This window comes from Aethalodelphis obliquidens, unplaced genomic scaffold, assembly GCF_003676395.1.
Source record: "Aethalodelphis obliquidens isolate GAN/ISIS:26980383/991018 unplaced genomic scaffold, ASM367639v1 scaffold80, whole genome shotgun sequence".
Taxonomy (NCBI): domain Eukaryota; kingdom Metazoa; phylum Chordata; class Mammalia; order Artiodactyla; family Delphinidae; genus Aethalodelphis; species Aethalodelphis obliquidens.
Window position 1 is genome coordinate 689,600 of NW_020838024.1, and position 16,891 is coordinate 706,490.

Below are 16,891 nucleotides of genomic sequence, written 5' to 3' on the forward strand. Positions count from 1 at the left end.
GTTTCAGAAAAGATAACTGTGTAGGGAAGACAGGAAGAGAGCAAGCTGGTAGATGACAAATTTGTCTTTCTGCAAAGTGACTGTTGTCTGGCTTTTGAGGGGAGGGGGACCCTGACGGTCTCAGCCCTTACCTGAGAACACCAGTCCCAGAGCCGCAGTCAAAGCGGAACTCCACGTGGCCCCCTGCCATGTTGATAGACAGGAAGTCTTTGCTGCCCGTGTCATAGCTGTACAGGAGGACGCCGTCACCCGAGTCAGGCCAAAACGTGATCTCAAACGCCATGAAGGAAAGGTAATGCCTGGGCTCCAGTGGCCAGGGTGTTGCAGCGTAGGACCTCAGAGACTCTCTGAACTGAGGAATGGTCAGGGTGAAAGCTGAAAGAACAAGCACGTGGTTAGAAATCCCTCCGTGCCAGAACCAGCATCTTCTTTTCCTCCTGGGTACAGAACTAAACTCTGTTTCTCAGCTGCTCTGAAGATAGGTGGGTGGTGTAGCTGAGGTCTGGCCACTGGAATGTGGGTGGGAGTAGTACACAGAATTCCAGGTCTGGCCCCTAAAGCTTCCCTCCATCCTCCACTTGCTCTTTCTTCTTCCCCTGCTGGCTGGATGCAGGAATCAGTGGAGGAGTCTAAGGCCCCAGCAGAGCCACTAGAAGGCAGGCGTCTGAGTCCCCGAATGACTACGTGGGGCAGAGCACACTCCTCCCACTGACCTTCAGTGATGTGAGCAAAGATCAACTGTTAGTGTGTTAGGCTACAGAAATATGAGGATGGTGTGTAATGGCTTTGGCTTACTCTGACTCACAACGCCCTCTTCTAGGTGACGAGAAATTTGAGATTATACAGTGGTAAAAAAAACTTTTCCCCGGGATGGTGTCTTGGGGCCAAATCTGAATCACTGGCAGAAAAGTTAAAACATGTTCAACCCTGCTTGGGTTTTCCAAAATCTTTTAAATCTTTCAAAATTTCCATTATTATATGTGTGTATTTGTGTGTGCGTGTGTGTTTATATGTATGTATACATATATGTGTATATATATATAAATATAATCAATATATACAGTATTGAGAGGTAGAATAATTCGGCAGAACAGTACAAAGAGAAAGAAACATCACATTGTTAATGTTTCTGTGTGTACCTTCCCAACATTTGCTCTGAAACCATCAGCTATTCTAAGGAGCCTGGGCTGTGAATGCTTCAAATTCTGACACAAACTACACAAATAGAGGCTTTTCAAAGCTATTTGAGGGCCAAGATGAGCCCACCACAGCCTGGCCCAGGAACATCTTAAAGAGAACTTGTCTTCGGCTGGTTTGCCACTCTGACACTTGAAGACACTCCAACCTGGTTAAAGAAAAGATTCTCCCGTCCCTCCCAACAAAGCAACATTAATCCCATAAAAATATATGGGACCTTGCTAAAAGTACACTGATGAAAAATTACATCAACATGAATTAACAAGGCAGACGAATCGTCATCAGCTTGCTTCTTTCTCACCATCTTCACAGTGTCGACCTCTAAATCCCAGGGGACAGAGGCAAATGTAGGAGTCAGCTTTGCTTGCTGTGCAGGTGCCACCATTGATGCAGGAGGCTTCATCGCAGATTCCACTGCTGCATTCCCCTAAATACAGAATGGGAATGACAAAGCCAATTCATCACGTGAGCCGGTCCCAGACTGAGCACGCCCACAGCTCGCGATTCTGAACAAATACAGTTCACGCCCCACTCCTGTTGATTCGCTCCTCTGCACAACTGCAAACCAGCTTTCAGGATGAGTGGAACTTCCCTTCCTTTTAATTTGACTTTGGTTTACTCTTTATGAAGGGCCACAGGGATGCTAAAACATGGCCGACACAGTAAATCAAATAATAAATAACTGGGCAATTTTATGACCACTGACAGGGATGACAGAGTTGTTTCTGCCTGTAACTCATCTCGCTGTTGTTCTCACAAGAGTGTGTTGCCATCCCTCCAATGTCAGCAGAGTGTTTATGTTAAAAGCGTTCTCATTTGTTTGGCCCCAATTACCTTAAGTGCTGCCCGCCTTCTTGGTTGAACGTTGGGTCAAGCAAGATAAGCACAGAAGGAGGTAAGGAGCCTTGTCGAAGCTTATTAACTGCCCTGGACTGTCAACTCGTCTGTCTGGAGCAGGGAGGGGAGGGGGGGCTCCATAATACCTTAGCAGGGGGTTCCCGAATCTCTACTTCTAAACTCAAGGTTAGTCTTATGAGGGACAGCAAGGTGACCGGAAGTAAAAAGTGCTGAAAGGTTCAACATCAGATGGGTTAGGTCTCTCTACCAAACACACATCGGAGAGACCCGTGAAGGGTACACTTGGTCATTTTCAACTGTAGGTCACCAGATGAAGTGAAAACAAACTGACTTTTCCCAGGCTGCTTTTCTTCTGCTCCTTTGCTCTTCCTTTTCTCCTTGTGTATAAGAAATAAATTAGGCAGATGGGCCACAACCTGGCCCAGAACTACAAAGGTGAGACCAAAGCCCTTTTTCTTGGGATGGAGGCAAAGGGGTGCATCTCTGGTTGAGCCGCGAGGGGTCCAGCTCTGCGTCGCACAGTCTCCAATGTGATGCCCGTGGGAGCTGGTAGCCGCCCCCCTCCACCCCTCTACCACCGCGCCCCACCGCCCCGTGAGATGAGGAACCCCCGTGGCCTGATTGTGTCATCTCAACAGGGGAGTCTCTCATCCTTTCGTCATCAGTCATCTGTTTTTGTTGAACGGATCCAGTTGTTTCTTTTTCGAAAGCCTCCTCAGGAGGAGGGGGAAGGGCTTGGCATACCGTGTACCCAGGGGAGGAGAGCCACTCCAGGAGCTGATAACAGAATTCAATTACAGCCCTTCCAGATGGCTTGCCCCTCCAGCCAGGTGGGCTGGCCTCTATGAATTCCAGCTGGGGGCCACTGGAAGTTCAGGCAGAAGTGACGGTGGTCTCTTTTTTTTTTCAGCCACAGCCCTGAGAACATTGCCAGCAGCCACAGCCTCCATAGAGAGGCCAACTTGAATTTAGAGAGCCAAACTCTCACGGGTCCCCATGCTGCACCGATTTCTGTGGGCTGGGAGGCTTTCTCAGAGAAGGGCTGGTCCCACAGGAAGAAGTGGAGTCCTTAGCTTATCTTAGATACACATGGGGAAAATTATTTTACAAATTTGCTTTGTAACTATTTTTTATAGGTGGGAGTTGACGGGGAGGGGCGTTGAAAGCCAGCCAGAGATGTTTACTGGATGAAAGCAGTGTTTCAGCAAGATTGTGCTGGCAATGCTATGCAAGATTGTGAGCCATGGGGGTGGGAAAGAGGAGAGAAATCCTACGGGGAGGTAAACTGCGGCTGGAGAGGGTGATCGCAGAGGAAATAGAGAGAAAGTGAACAATCAAAGACGCACAGGGCAAGCAGGAGTAGCCAGTTCATTCTAGAAGTTGAAGGTGGAAGGAGACTCCAGCATAACCTCAAGGCTTCTAGCTGGGAAGACCGAAAGGAGAGTGGCAAGAGGAAGGAAACGAGAGAGGCTGCGAACAGGACCTGGCTGCCAATGAGCAGCGCAGCTGGCTTTCGTTCAACTTAAGCATAAGGTGATGGTGGAAATAGCTGCTGCTGAGCCCTTCCTGCACACAGATGAGGGCTGGAGGGGCCGCAGCAAGGTAGGGGCGACCCTGATACCAAGCACATATGCGCTCCTTGAGAGAGGACAGGATGGAAGGGCCCCTGGAAATCCCAGGGCACCAAAGGAGGGTGAGGAACTGGCAGAGAAGACAAAGGGGGAACAGATGCAGGACACAGAGGACCCAGACAAGGTGGGTTCCCAGAAGCTCAGGGGAAGCAAAAGCCAAGAGAGGAGTCAAGTGAATACCGCTGAGAGGTCCAGGAGGGGTTTGCAAAGAAAGAACCACTCACAGCTTGAGGGGAGCAGCTTTGCTTTGCAGTGGAAGGCAGAACCCCAGCACAGGAAGTTCTGACAGGGGGCCTGGAGGGTTGCTGGACTCAGGTTTTGAAAGAGAGGAGACAAGTCCACAGGGTTCCCGAATCAGAAGGGTCCAGGCTCACGGAAACATGGCACTGGTTGAAGCTGGAGAGGACCTGAGTGGGTGTGAATAAGCTAGAGCAAGGCATCCATGAACTTTGATGGGGAAAAACCTTTATCTTTATTTTCCATGATCTCTAACTGGACTTGAGTATTTCCCTTACTTATTAAGGGAGGCAACGAATCTCCAGTATTAGCAGTTCTTGTGAATTGTGCCCAATGGACCTGAGAATGGGGCGAATCACTTTCCATTTGCTGCGGGTATCTCAAAACATCATTTATTCTCATCGCTCCTTTGACAGCATGGTCGTTACTGCACCCACCTTTGAAGAATCCTGTTCTTTAATGCTTTATAAAGAAGCACATACATTACTATAATAACAGAACTTTACTATATAGCTTTATTGCAATATAATTTTTTCCTATCATGTATATTTATTATCTGCATTTGAAAACATCCTTCTTTTTTTTTTTTTTTGCAGTACGTGGGCCTCTCACTGCTGTGGCCTCACCCGTTGCAGAGCACAGGCTCCGGATGCGCAGGCTCAGCGGCCATGGCTCACGGGCCCAGCCGCTCCGCGGCATGTGGGATCTTCCCGGACCGGGGCACGAACCCGTGTCCCCTGCATCAGCAGGCGGACTCTCAACCACTGCGCCACCAGGGAAGCCCTGAAAACATCCTTCCAAGAAGAGGTCCATAGATTTCACCAGACTGCCAAAGGGGTCCATGGCATACGAAAGCTTAAGAGCCTTGGGTTATTGAGAAGTGACAACCTCGGCAGCAAGGTCCCAGGAACATAGGGAAGGATGGGTGCAGAGTGTAGATGAAAAGGTTAGTCTGAGAAAGGAGAACTCTCAACTCTGAGAGTAGGAGGAAGGAGGTGCCAGGTCATGTGTACAGGGAGCTGGCAGGACCGCATCAATATATAAAATAACTTTTATTGACACTGATACTTCCTATACACCAGCTGTTATGTAAGTTTATGCAAGAAAATGAAGTGAGGGGCAGGAGAGAGATCAGGCTCCCAAGGAGGGAAGAGAAGGTGGAGTGGAATACACTAAGGAGCCCACGGACGGCGAGGAGCCTCCCCGCCCCTCGCCCCCCAATCCAGCGCAACAGTGAGGCTTGTCTATTTCCCATCCTAAGGATCTGTCAAGTGTGTCACCACTACCACCCTGGATCAAACCACCATCATCTCTGATCTGAACTCCTGCACAGCCTCCCAGCTGGTCTACATGCCCCCTATGAAGACTCTTTCCATAAAGCTGTCTATAGTCAGAGGGATCATTGCAAAACACAGACAAGATCATGAGACCCACCTCCCCTCATACTCCCACTGGGACAGGGCATTTCCTCTGCCTGGAATGCACTTCCCTCTCGTCTCTGCTTTTTAACTCCTACTCTTGCTTCAGATATCAACTTCCCATTCCAGCCTCAGAAATGCTTTTCCTGACCCCCAGCCCATAAGTCTCCTTATTATACATTAGTATTGCACTTCCCCTTTGTAACACTCCAAATTGTAATTTTACATTTATGTCTGTGATGTTTATTTAATTAATTTGGTCTCTCCTAGGGAGAGTTATGACAGGAGGGATGAGCTGAGATCCTGTCTTGTTTATTGCTTTATCTTAAGCACCCAGTGCTGTGACCAGCACAGGAGCTTAAATCAGTATTTACCAAGTGGAAGAAAGAGTAAGAGAGTGATAAGCCATAGTGAGACCCGTGGCCCCTGCAGACCTCATGAGTCTCGAATAACTTGGGAAGTTGGCTCTGTGACACTGCAGGGCGGGGATCCAAGAAGGGATTGGAAAAAATGAGTGGTGGTGGCTTAGGTTGGAGAATTTCGGTGGAAATAATAAAAGAAAAGTCTGGGCCAGAGAATACAAAATTTTGCTGAGATTGCTGACTATTCTAGAATGTGAGTTCACACAGAATCCAATAGCTGGACATAATTTAATGAAGGAGATGAGGTGGGAGGGGTCGAGTAATGAAAGGCCCCTTGGAAACAGGTTTCTTGGGTTTGGGGAGGTGGGACAGAGAAAAAACTGTGGTTGAAGCCGGCAAGGCCAAGTTAGAGATCAGAGGGAAGGAGCCATGACTTGCAACTGTCCTCACCCTCTTCTGGAAGCCTGCATCTCCATGGGAAATTAACCGCTGTTTCCAAGAGCCCAGTCTCCCCCATGGTGAGACTGCATTGAAGTTATAGGAACTTGAACTTCCAGAGGACTTATTCAAAGGAAAGCAAATATGGAGGTAAGGAAGGATAGCCAGCCCTGTTCTTGTACCCCAGGGGGGAAAATGGGAAGAAATGGGGAAAAAAAAGGCCATGTGACCAATGCCTGCCACTAAGGTTGACAGAGAGCAACGGAATAATCCAATAGCTGCTCCCTGGGATCCCAGAGCCAGCAAGGTGGGTCCTCCGGGTTCATCTGCTCCATGGAGAGGTTAGTATTGTACCGGGTGAGAATTTAAAATGCTGTCAGAAACTGGCCCTTACTCAATTTTGCAACTTCTTAACTACCTGTCAGAGATTACAAGACTGCCAGATCTGTCCTTCAGGGCTGTTTCCCTGTGAGTTCAATGAAGAGAGAAGAAACAACTTATACCCTGTGGATCGGTAGAGTCAGAATATTAATAATAACATCAACAACAGGAAACACTTACAACATATTTGCTCTGTGCAAGGCTTTATTCTAAGTGCTCTATATGCAGCGTGACTCATCCGGACAAAATAATCTTGTGAGGCAGGTACTATTTATAGATGGGGATATTGAGCCTCAAAGAAGTTAACTGACCTGCCAAATCCAAGCAATCTGCCTTCAGAGTCCAGACTCTTCAACAGCACGGGAGACTTCTTGTGGGCTTGCTGGTTCTCACCTTACCACAGCGGGAGCCTTTGTAATAGCTTTAGTCACTACTGTTGTTTGCTTTGACCAAGTGATCAATTGAGGGGAAAAGTAACATAGGGAATAACAGGTGGAGAGTAATCTTTTCCTTTCAAGTAAACTCCATCTTTTGTAGTTTTAACAATGGTGTCACCTTTAGGAGTGAGAAAAGTAGAAGGAAGCAATTTGAAACCAATTGGGGAGCCTCTGATGTGGCAGATGTGGTTAAGAGGGCAGGCACTGGTGCCAGAACTGCTGAGGTCACCATTTACTAGCTTTACCACCTACTAGCTGTGTGACCTTAGGCAAGTTACTTAACTGTTCTGAACCACCAGCTCTCATCTGTAAACACTAAGACTAATCATAGCACCTACTTTGTAGGAATCTCGAGAAGATTAAAGTAGTTCTGGATGGTGGCTACATGTAGTAGGTGCTCAACTAATATTAGCTACAAAACAAGCAAACTGTACTTGGAGTCATAAAGATCGAATCCTAGCTCTGACTCAGAAATGGAGAGAGGGCGGAATAGGATCATATGTGGTAGAGCAAACGCAGGCAAATGTGAATGGTAGAGCTAGATTGTGCGCACGTGGTATTCACCATGCGTTCTTTCAAAATGACATCTTGAAGATGGAGAACAAAGAGACCCAACAAAGGAACTTGCCATTTCTTGCAATAACAATGTCATATGAGGATGTGATGCTCAGAGTTGTGGCACCATCTTGGGATTATGAGTGAAAAACAAGAGAACCACTGAGATACCAACCCAGAGTTCTAACGTCATTGAGTCGCTGTTAGGGACTGAACTGTGTCCTCCCAAAATTCATAGGTTGAAGCCCTAACTCCCAATGTGACTGTATTTGGAGACAGGGCATTTAAAGAGGGAATGAAAGTTAAATGAGGTCATGTGAGTGGTCCTAATCCAATTTGACTGGTGTCTTTATAAGAAAAGGGAGAGACACAGGATTCAAGCACAGACAAAAGGCCATGTGAGGGCACCGTGAGAAGGTGGCCATTTGCAAGCCAAGGAGAGAGGCTTCAGGAGAAACCAAACATGACAACACCTTAATCTTGGATTTCCAGCCTCCAGAACTGTGAGAAAATAAATATCTGTTGTTTAAACCACCCAGTCTGTGGTATTTTGTTATGGTTGCCCTAGCTGACTAAAACAGTCATTGAATTAACCAACCTTAGAATTATCTATCTGCTGCCTTCGGTGATGGAATAAATGTCCTTATTTCTTTAAAAACAATCCTAGTCTTTTCAGCAAATGGTGCTGGAACAACTGGGCTTACACATACAAAAGAAAAAAAAAGAATCTAGACACAGACCTTACAACCTTCACAAAAATTAACTCAAAATGGATCACAGACCTAAATGTAAACATGAAACTATAAAACTCATAGAAAATAACATAGGTGAAAACCTAGATGACCTTGGGTAAGGCAATGACTTTTTAGATATAACACCAAAGACAGGATCCATGAAAGAAATAATTGATAAGCTGAGCTTCATTAAAATTAAAAACTTCTGCTCTGTGAAACACAATGTCTAGAGGATGAGAAAACAAGCCACAGATAAGAAAACATTTTCAAAAGACACATCTGACAAAGGATTGTTATCCAAAATAAGTAAAGAACTCTTAAAACTCAATAATAAGAAAACAAACAACTCAATTGAAAATGAGCCAAAGGTCTTAACAGATACCTCACCAAAGAAGATATACAGATGGCAAATAAACATGTGAGAAGACGCTCCATATCATACGTCATCAGGGAAATGCAAATTACAACAACAAGATACCACTATGCACCTATCAGAATGGCCAAAATACGGAACACTGACAACATCAAATGCTAACAAGAATGTGGAGCAAAAGGAACTGTCATACATTCATGGCGGGAATGCAAAATGATACAGTCCACAGTTTGGTGGTTTCTTACAAAACTAAACATACTCTTACCACATGATCAAGCGATCACACTCTTGGGTGTTTACCCAAAAGAGCTGAAAACTTATGTCCACCCAAAAACCTGGATGTTTATAGCAGCTTTATTGATAATTACCAAAGCCTGGAAGCACTCAAGATGTCCTCCAGTAGGTGAACAGATAAATTGTGGTCCATCCAGACAATGGAATATTATTCAGTGCTAAAAACAAATGAGCTATCAAGCCATGAAAAGACATGGAGGGAACTTAGATTCATATTACTAACTGAAAGAAGCCGATCTATTCAGGCTACATAATGTATGATTCCAACTATATGACATTCTGGAAAAGGCAAAACTATAAAGAATATAAAAAGATCAGTGGTTGCCAGGGGTTGGAGATGGGGGGAGGAGATGAATAAGCAGGGCACACAGGAATTTTAAGGCAGTGAAAATACTCTGTATGATACCATAATGATGGATATATGTTAGTATACATTTGTCCAAACCCATAGAACATAAAGCACTAGAAGTGAACCATTATGTAAACTATGGATTTGGGGCAATTATGATGTGTCAACAGGGTCATCAATGGTAACAAATATACCACTCCAGTGGGGGATGTTGATAATTGGGGGGTGGGGGGCTACGTGTGTGTGGGACCAGAGGGCATATGGGAAATCTCTGTGCCTTCCCCCAAATTTTGCTGTGAACCTTAAACTACTCAAAAAATAATCTTAATTTAAAAAAAGGAAAATAGAAAAAAAGAAAAAAACCATAATCCTAGTTCTGCCCTTTTTCAGATAAGTTCTTTAACTTTTACAAGTCCCAGTGTCTTCATGTGTAAAATAAGTATAATAATAATCTCTACCTCCTCGAGTCAGTATGAGGAATAAATGAGAGGGCGTCAAGAACGTGTTCGGCACGGTGGTCAAGAATTGGAATGTGGCCATTTCTTTTAGAAGCAAAGAGTATACGAAAGATCGTTTTACATTATTGTGTTGGTTCTTCCACTGGACTGGGTGAAGAAGGGTGAAAGGGCTGAATTGCTGTTGCCTTGTCAGATGAGACCAGGCTACGTTTCATGAAGAGGGCCAAAATGACAGCAGGACACAACCAAGGGTTTGGTCCACCCTTGGTCTTATTTACCACGTCTGAGTGTTCAGATTCAAGGTCATCATGTCTTCAGAGCACCAACCTCACCCCTCAGGCCCACCTCCCTCCTAAAGCTCTGCATTAACCATCTGCCTAGGGTTGTAGCCCATGAAGCTTCTCCCCACCCTGGCCCAAAGCAGAAAGGCAGTCCCATGAGAGCATCCCACCCACTGGGCAACCACTTACCCACATCAGCCCCGCTGAGTGCCTTCCCCAGCGGCCAGGGCCTCAAGTCCATTCTCTTCCCATTAACAGTGAGTGACTGTACACAGCCTTGAAAGCCTCGGTTTGTCCCTGTTGCTCTCACCAACCAGTAAGCACGGGGAGCCCCACCAAGATAGAGAGGCGTCTGGAAGGTAATTTTACTGTACTGGCCCTTTAAGAAAGATGGAAACAGTAACTCACTACACAAAGTCAAAAGCTAAAACACAACAGGTTTTCATGAGGGACATGGTTAAGATGCAATTTATAGCACCAGTGTTTTCTTCCATCTGTATTTAAGTCACTGTCCTACTGGAAAATTAAACCCACGGTTACCATAGAAAACCCAAGAGAGCTTCTCAGAGGGCTGTCTTTCGAGAAGGGATGATTTTGGAACCTAGAAGGGAAGGGAAGGTGGGTTAGAGCCAGGAGCAACCCAACAGGCAGTGTACCATGATGGGCATCCCAAAAAAAACCTTTCTCTTTCCAGTCCTGACACCAATTTACTGTGTATCTTGGATGGGTCATAGGGCTATTCTGTGTCTCAAAAGGTGATAATACTAATTTTGTGTATACGTGGGCTAACGTTTACCCTTTTACTGTCCTAGTCACCTTTATACTATATCCTGCAAGAGGCATTTGTGAGGGAGAGGGAAATTGCCAAGACTGAGTTGCAAAATATTTTGAAATTTGCTCATGGATACAATTTTTTTTAAGTGTTATTACAGCTAAGTAGGGACATTTCCAATCTTAGACTAAACCACAATCTGGATTGTAGATTTTGAGGTTACAAAATACAGAGCTGAACATTAGGTGGGACAGAATTAAGGTGCTCTTGGTTGTTGTTTTTATTGCAGAAATATCTCATTTGCTTGGATTAAAGGGTAGAGAAGGAGGTTGGGAGAAGGTATGCTGCGAGAAGTTATAAAATGTCTAGAATGTAAGCCACTGAAATGTAATCTATACCCTTTATACTTTTGTTATCAATAAGTAAAACATCTAATCATTGCTTTTCTAACGAAAAAGATAAGAATCGTTGGTAAATAGTATATTAAATATGAGCTAGGCAGCTTTGAAGTATTTACAGTGGATTTTAAGGATTAATTCTTTGCCAGCCACTGGCATATAGCTTTCGTGAGATGAATTGAGTGCCCTGTTGGCTTATTTCACCAAGATCCTCAGGATTTACTTCTTCTGGATCCCTTCCTCACCCTTCTGGCCCTATTCCCTGATCCAGGACCACAGCAGGAGCCCGACAGCTAAATCCTTTTCTCCTTGTTTGGAACATTAAGTGCATCAGAGGGGTGGGTAGCTCCTCTGAAGCTCCCTTCACAACATCCCAGGCAATAGTCTTTGAGCCTAGCCTTTACCTTCCTCTAATGAGGGTTGTCTTTGGGCCTCTGGAGGCTGCTTTGCCTGCCCATGCAGAGAACTGGTGGTATCCTGGAGTCTGCAGTCCCCTGGCACAGCCCTTAACAAGTTTTAATGGGTGCTTAAGTGTGAAAGTCCAATTCCCTTGCTTTGGGCTGGCATCACTCCGTGGTACTACTTACACGCCAGAGCTCCCCTGTGGGATCAGGCTAAAGCCAGATCCTGATGAACTTTGCCTGAGATCTCACTCTTACTGACTTCTGTCCCTCCCCCATTCGTCTTAACCCCCTCTCTTACAGGTTTCCTATGGGATCCCTTTTTTTTTTTTTTTTTTTGTGGTACGCGGGCCTCTCACTGCTGTGGCCTCTCCCGTTGCGGAGCACAGGCTCCGGACGTGCAGGCTCGGCGGCGGTGGCTCACGGGCCCAGCCACTCCGCGGCATGTGGGATCTTCCCGGACCGGGGCACGAACCCGTGTCCCCTGCATCGGCAGGCGGACTCTCAACCACTGCGCCACCAGGGAAGCCCTGGGATCCCTTTCTTCGTGCATCATTTGCATAAGACTCCTCATCTCAGGTCTGTTTTGGGGGAACCCTGACTTAAGACAGAGTCACTATCTCTTGAGACAGTTTTCTCAAACATTCCACATCTGCGGTCCTGCTTATACAACTTGCTTAGCAAGTCTTGGTAGTAGAGAGGCAGATGTTGCCCTGAGTATCCACAAAATTACATGCTTTTTGTAATTAATGCTTACATGCATTAAAATCATATACTCTGAAGGCAATCCTCTTCGAGGATTAGAGTCCCTGTTAGAGTACTGCAAACTACACACATAGGCACCAGAATAGAATAGGATTATCACCTCCATTTTCCTAGATGCTATGCCTCTATTAATGCAGCCTATAATATCTTTAGCTTGTTGTTATCACATGGCCCTATTTATTAACCTTTATTGAATTTCCTTGTTTTAAACCATAAGACATTTACACGTGTTACTTCTGTTACAGCTTCTCCACCTGTATTCATGTTAGTATTTTGGACCCAAGTTCAAAGTGTCTTTATTCCTGTCAAATTTAATTTTAACCATAGTAGGCCTGTTGTTCTGGCGTTTATGTGATTCTGCAGTGCATTTATTCCATCGTTCCCTTCCTTAGAAATATATGCATATCTGCATAAATGATCTTCCTGGATTCACATTCACTCTATTTGGATTCTTGTTCTTTTGGAAGCACTGGGATTCAAATGAATGAGATTTAATTTTTTCTATTCTTTTTTTTTTTTTTATCAGCAAGTCATGACCCTTAATATAACATGTCTTGTCAGCAAAGAATAGTGAAGAGCCCGGGCAAGGAGAAAGCTATACACATATATACAAAGGTTTTTTTGCTACTTTTTTCCTCAGAGAATACAGATACCTGCCTGATTAGAATTACAGGCTCGGTTCCTTGGCAGGTTGCTAATCCCAACTGTTTATTCTAAACACAGTCCTAAAATTGCTCAGAGCATGACAAATATGTGAATACCTAGGTGATTTACTGAGTAGCCCAACAGTTACGCTGCTTTACCACTTCCTATAATCATGGCCCCAAAAAGGTGGATGAATGGGTTACTCCTGAATATTGAACCAAGGGAACCTTTCGGGACGATTTTCTAAAGCCACAGGATTGCAACACCTCTGCCTTAAAAGCAAGCTTTGTGTTTGGCACTAATAATGGCTTCAATTCTTCCAATATGGGCCTTCCTCCACCCCCCCGGCATTGATGTCCTTGTAGAAAGAGAACACGTCCCCAGGCACAGAGCCTACTGCACGTCCCTGTGCACCCAGGGCCACGATGCTGGCAGTCACCCTTCTCCTCGGTACATGTGGGATGGACACGTGCCCTGAAAGCCCACCTCGGGTGGAAAGCTGGCAGGGGCACATCAGAGCCAGGATGCATGGGTTTGCCATGAAAAGCAGCCCGTCTGCCAGGGCTGTCAGCTCTCTGCAGTGGGATCCTGCCAGAGTGCTTGTGGTGCGTGCTGGGCAGGGGGGCAGGGAGTGAGGCTCGCACTCACCTGGGACTGGCCTGTCACCGGGGTGCCGTTGTTCAGCTGCAGCAGCCCGTTCAGCCCATCTCTGTAGAGCGTAACCGTGTGCCAGCCCCCTAGCTTGATTTTGGTTTCACTCACGATGATGGCAAGCCCAGTTCCACAGTTAAACCTGTGGGGGAAGAAAAGAAAAGGAAAATTCTTAGATCGACCAACATTATGTTTTCAGACTCCATGGACATCACTTCCAGGGTAATGGCTTCTTTGAGAGCCAGTCTGTCCAGAGTAGGTTTACAAATATCAAGAGCTGTTTACATCTACACACGGAAGAGCCAGACGCCTCCTTCCCTGGGACCTCCGCAGCCTGGTTGTCTTTAATCTGCCCATAGAACCTTTCAGTGTGGAGTCTCCTTTAACCCAACTTTCTCTGCAGCTTAGAGAATCCTGGGCAACTAAGATCTTCCCTCTCCTTCTCAGCAATGACCAGATGCTGAACATGGACTCAAGGTGCAGAGAATTAGAGCTTGAATCATTCTGCTTCCGGGGATTTCTCTGGGGACTTCCCACAACTCCGAAATGACAGGCTCAGTGCTGTAAATAAAATGTAAAAGAAAAAAAAAAAAGAAACCAAGTCTTCACACTCATTTTGACAAGCTGGCCAGCAATGCCATCTGTGTTCAGCTGGGCCTGAGTGCAGGGATGGTTTCCGTGGGAGTCTCCACTCAGAGGGGATGTGGGTGGAGAACGAGCATTCTCAGACAGTTGCATTATTCTTGTTTTTTTTCCCAACCTCCGTATGGCCTGGGGTGCCCTCTGGTCACTATGCCTGACATGTAGGATTCTGACCTTTTCCAGGCAACCTCCAAGCAGCCACCATGCCATGTCCCCCATGAGTTCTGAGACTGCCGGTGGGGAAGGAAGTATGGCGGGTGTTGTCCGTATCAGGATGTGCACTAATTGCTGCCCATTTCTCACGGCCTCCCTTTGTCTCCTGATCGTCAGTGGAGTGGAATGCGGTGAAGGGGCATCGCAAAACAGGCTCACACAGCGGGGGGGATCTCAGAATCACGCAGTAGGAGTCGCAGAGATGGAGAGCTGCTACCAGCAAATAACCAGCGGGGCTAGCGGGAGTCAATCAGATCCTCCAAGGGTTAGATCCGCATAAGGTTAGGGCCACTGCCCCAGATCCTGCTGGCTGACCTCAATCTCCCATCAATCAACGCATTTAGCAAAGGATGCGGGGATGGGGGTGGGGGCATTTTCTACCCCACGTGAGATGCTTGACAGTCTCATCCTTCTTAACCCAAAGTAATTTTTGTGCTAAAATAGTCAAAAGACAATCGTGGTTGGCGCTTACTGAGTGCTTTTGCTACGGGTCAGGCGCTGCTCTAAGTACTCTCATGTTTTCATTCATTTAATGCCCACAGTAGTCCTGGGAGGAAACATGGGCTCGGAGAGGTTAAGTCATCTGCTGACGGTCAGGCCGCAGGAGAATAGTGTCAGCAGGATCTTAATCAGTGAGCCATGGAGAAGCACCCAGCTGATCCCCATTGGTTGTCCTCTAATAGGTGCCGTGTGCACCTCCATGAGGGTGGTTAAAACACTCACACGTCCACAGAACTCTGCATGCAGAAAACCACACGTAAACCAAAGGTGGCTTCCAAGGTGCGTTGGGACACAAATGATCAGGGCAGAGGAGGTAAGTCCAATAGTCCACCACAGCCCTGAGGAAAGACGAGGATGGGGTCCGAGCCTCTGGAAACGCTTAGGAGGCTCCTCTCTGGGCTCTGCGCTGTCAGCTGTATCTACCACAGGGGACAAGGAGGAAGTCCCAGCCTTCTGCCCATCACATCCACCGAAGCTCCAGGAGAGAAGGGACTCAGTCGCTTTGGCTCACTGCCACATTCCCAGGCGCTGCAGCAGTGCCTGGTACACTGCGGTGGCTCAAGAAACATTTGCTGTTGAATGAATAAATGATCACAAGGTGCCAAACTCAAATCTGAGGGGCAACCCTGCCATCCTGATACCCCAGTATTTAGTAAACTGGTCCATGTTCATCTTATACACACTGTTCCTCTATTTACAGGGATCCATTGTGTATAGGTTTTGTTCACACTATAAAAAGGAAAACATAACGTAGGGTAGTATTAAAAGTCTGAGGGGTTTTTGGCAGGAGTTACCTGAACTGGAGTGAGCGCTGGACGACAGCCAGGGACATGAAATCCCCCCTCCCGTGCTCATTCTCCCCGCAGTAGAGCAGTAAGCCATCCTCCGCCTCTGCCTGTTATTATAGGAATGAAAGCCACACGAACAATGAGCGCCTCTTCTTCCATAAAGGGCCACCTGGAAACACTCATGAATACGAAACTTGAGCATCTCCACTGCGTTCCTATTTACAAGCATGTGGACTCCAATTACTTCCCAGGTACCCAGTCCCAGTCCACTTTCAATAAACAGAGGGCAGCGATATAAACAGTGTGTGAGGAATTTTGCAGTGACGCGAGAGGAAGGTGGCCTCATATCTGACCCACTCTTTACTTGGCTTCATGGATCCACCGGCAGAGGCTCTGGGAAACCATGTGCACAAAGACCGCAGTCACACAGGGGCTGCTCTCATGCTCATCAAATCCTATTCTCACCAAAGAGCATTTTAGTTTTTCCTTTTTTAAAAAATTTCCCATGCAAATTTGCTTCTTTCCTTCCATTAGGAGAACATGACAATACAAACAGCCCATGGACTAGTTTAGTTTTCACCCATGTTGTCTGTCCTAGGCTGAGACAGATCATCTTTTGGACCCTCAACACTTTGACCGTGACCTGAAGGGGACTTGTTTCCATATCGCCAAACCTTTTCCTGTCATCTGAGATACGCAAAAGAATCACTTTAAGCTGAAGGCAATGAATTCTGATCCACAGCTGATTCAGATCAGAGAGCATCTATTGGGCCCTCACTGTGTGCCAGGGTTGCATATAGTCATTTTTCTATCTGTTCAGTTACAGTCATAATAATGAACGTTGTTTAGGCTTCCTTGAAAAGGAATTTGGGGCTGGAGAATGCATTTATACCTTCTGAAATCCTGGCCTGAGAAGTGTCACTATTATGAGTGTTGACCGAAAAAAAAATGCACAACCTAAAAGTTGAGAATTATGTTTTATTTGGTGGACTTGCTGAGGACTTTAGCCCGGGGAACAGTCCCTTAGAGCTATTGGGCTTAAGTCCTCAGCAAATTTGCTGAATAAAACATAATTCTCAACTTTTAGGTTATGCATTTTTTTTTCAGTCAAC

At 46.1% G+C, this 16,891-nt stretch overlaps 1 protein-coding gene across 1 annotated transcript in view; it reads right to left on the reverse strand.

Annotated features, from left to right (window-relative positions):
- Positions 1–16,891, reverse strand: part of EGFLAM (EGF like, fibronectin type III and laminin G domains) — a 171,033-nt gene that overhangs the window by 32,003 nt on the left and 122,139 nt on the right. Inside the window, exons 11-15 of the mRNA XM_027092654.1 lie at positions 15,786–15,886; positions 13,633–13,777; positions 10,193–10,382; positions 1,499–1,624; positions 132–375 (exon numbers count right to left, since the gene is read on the reverse strand). Coding sequence (XP_026948455.1) covers positions 132–375; positions 1,499–1,624; positions 10,193–10,382; positions 13,633–13,777; positions 15,786–15,886 — 806 coding nt within the window. The remainder of the gene's footprint in view (positions 1–131; positions 376–1,498; positions 1,625–10,192; positions 10,383–13,632; positions 13,778–15,785; positions 15,887–16,891) is intronic.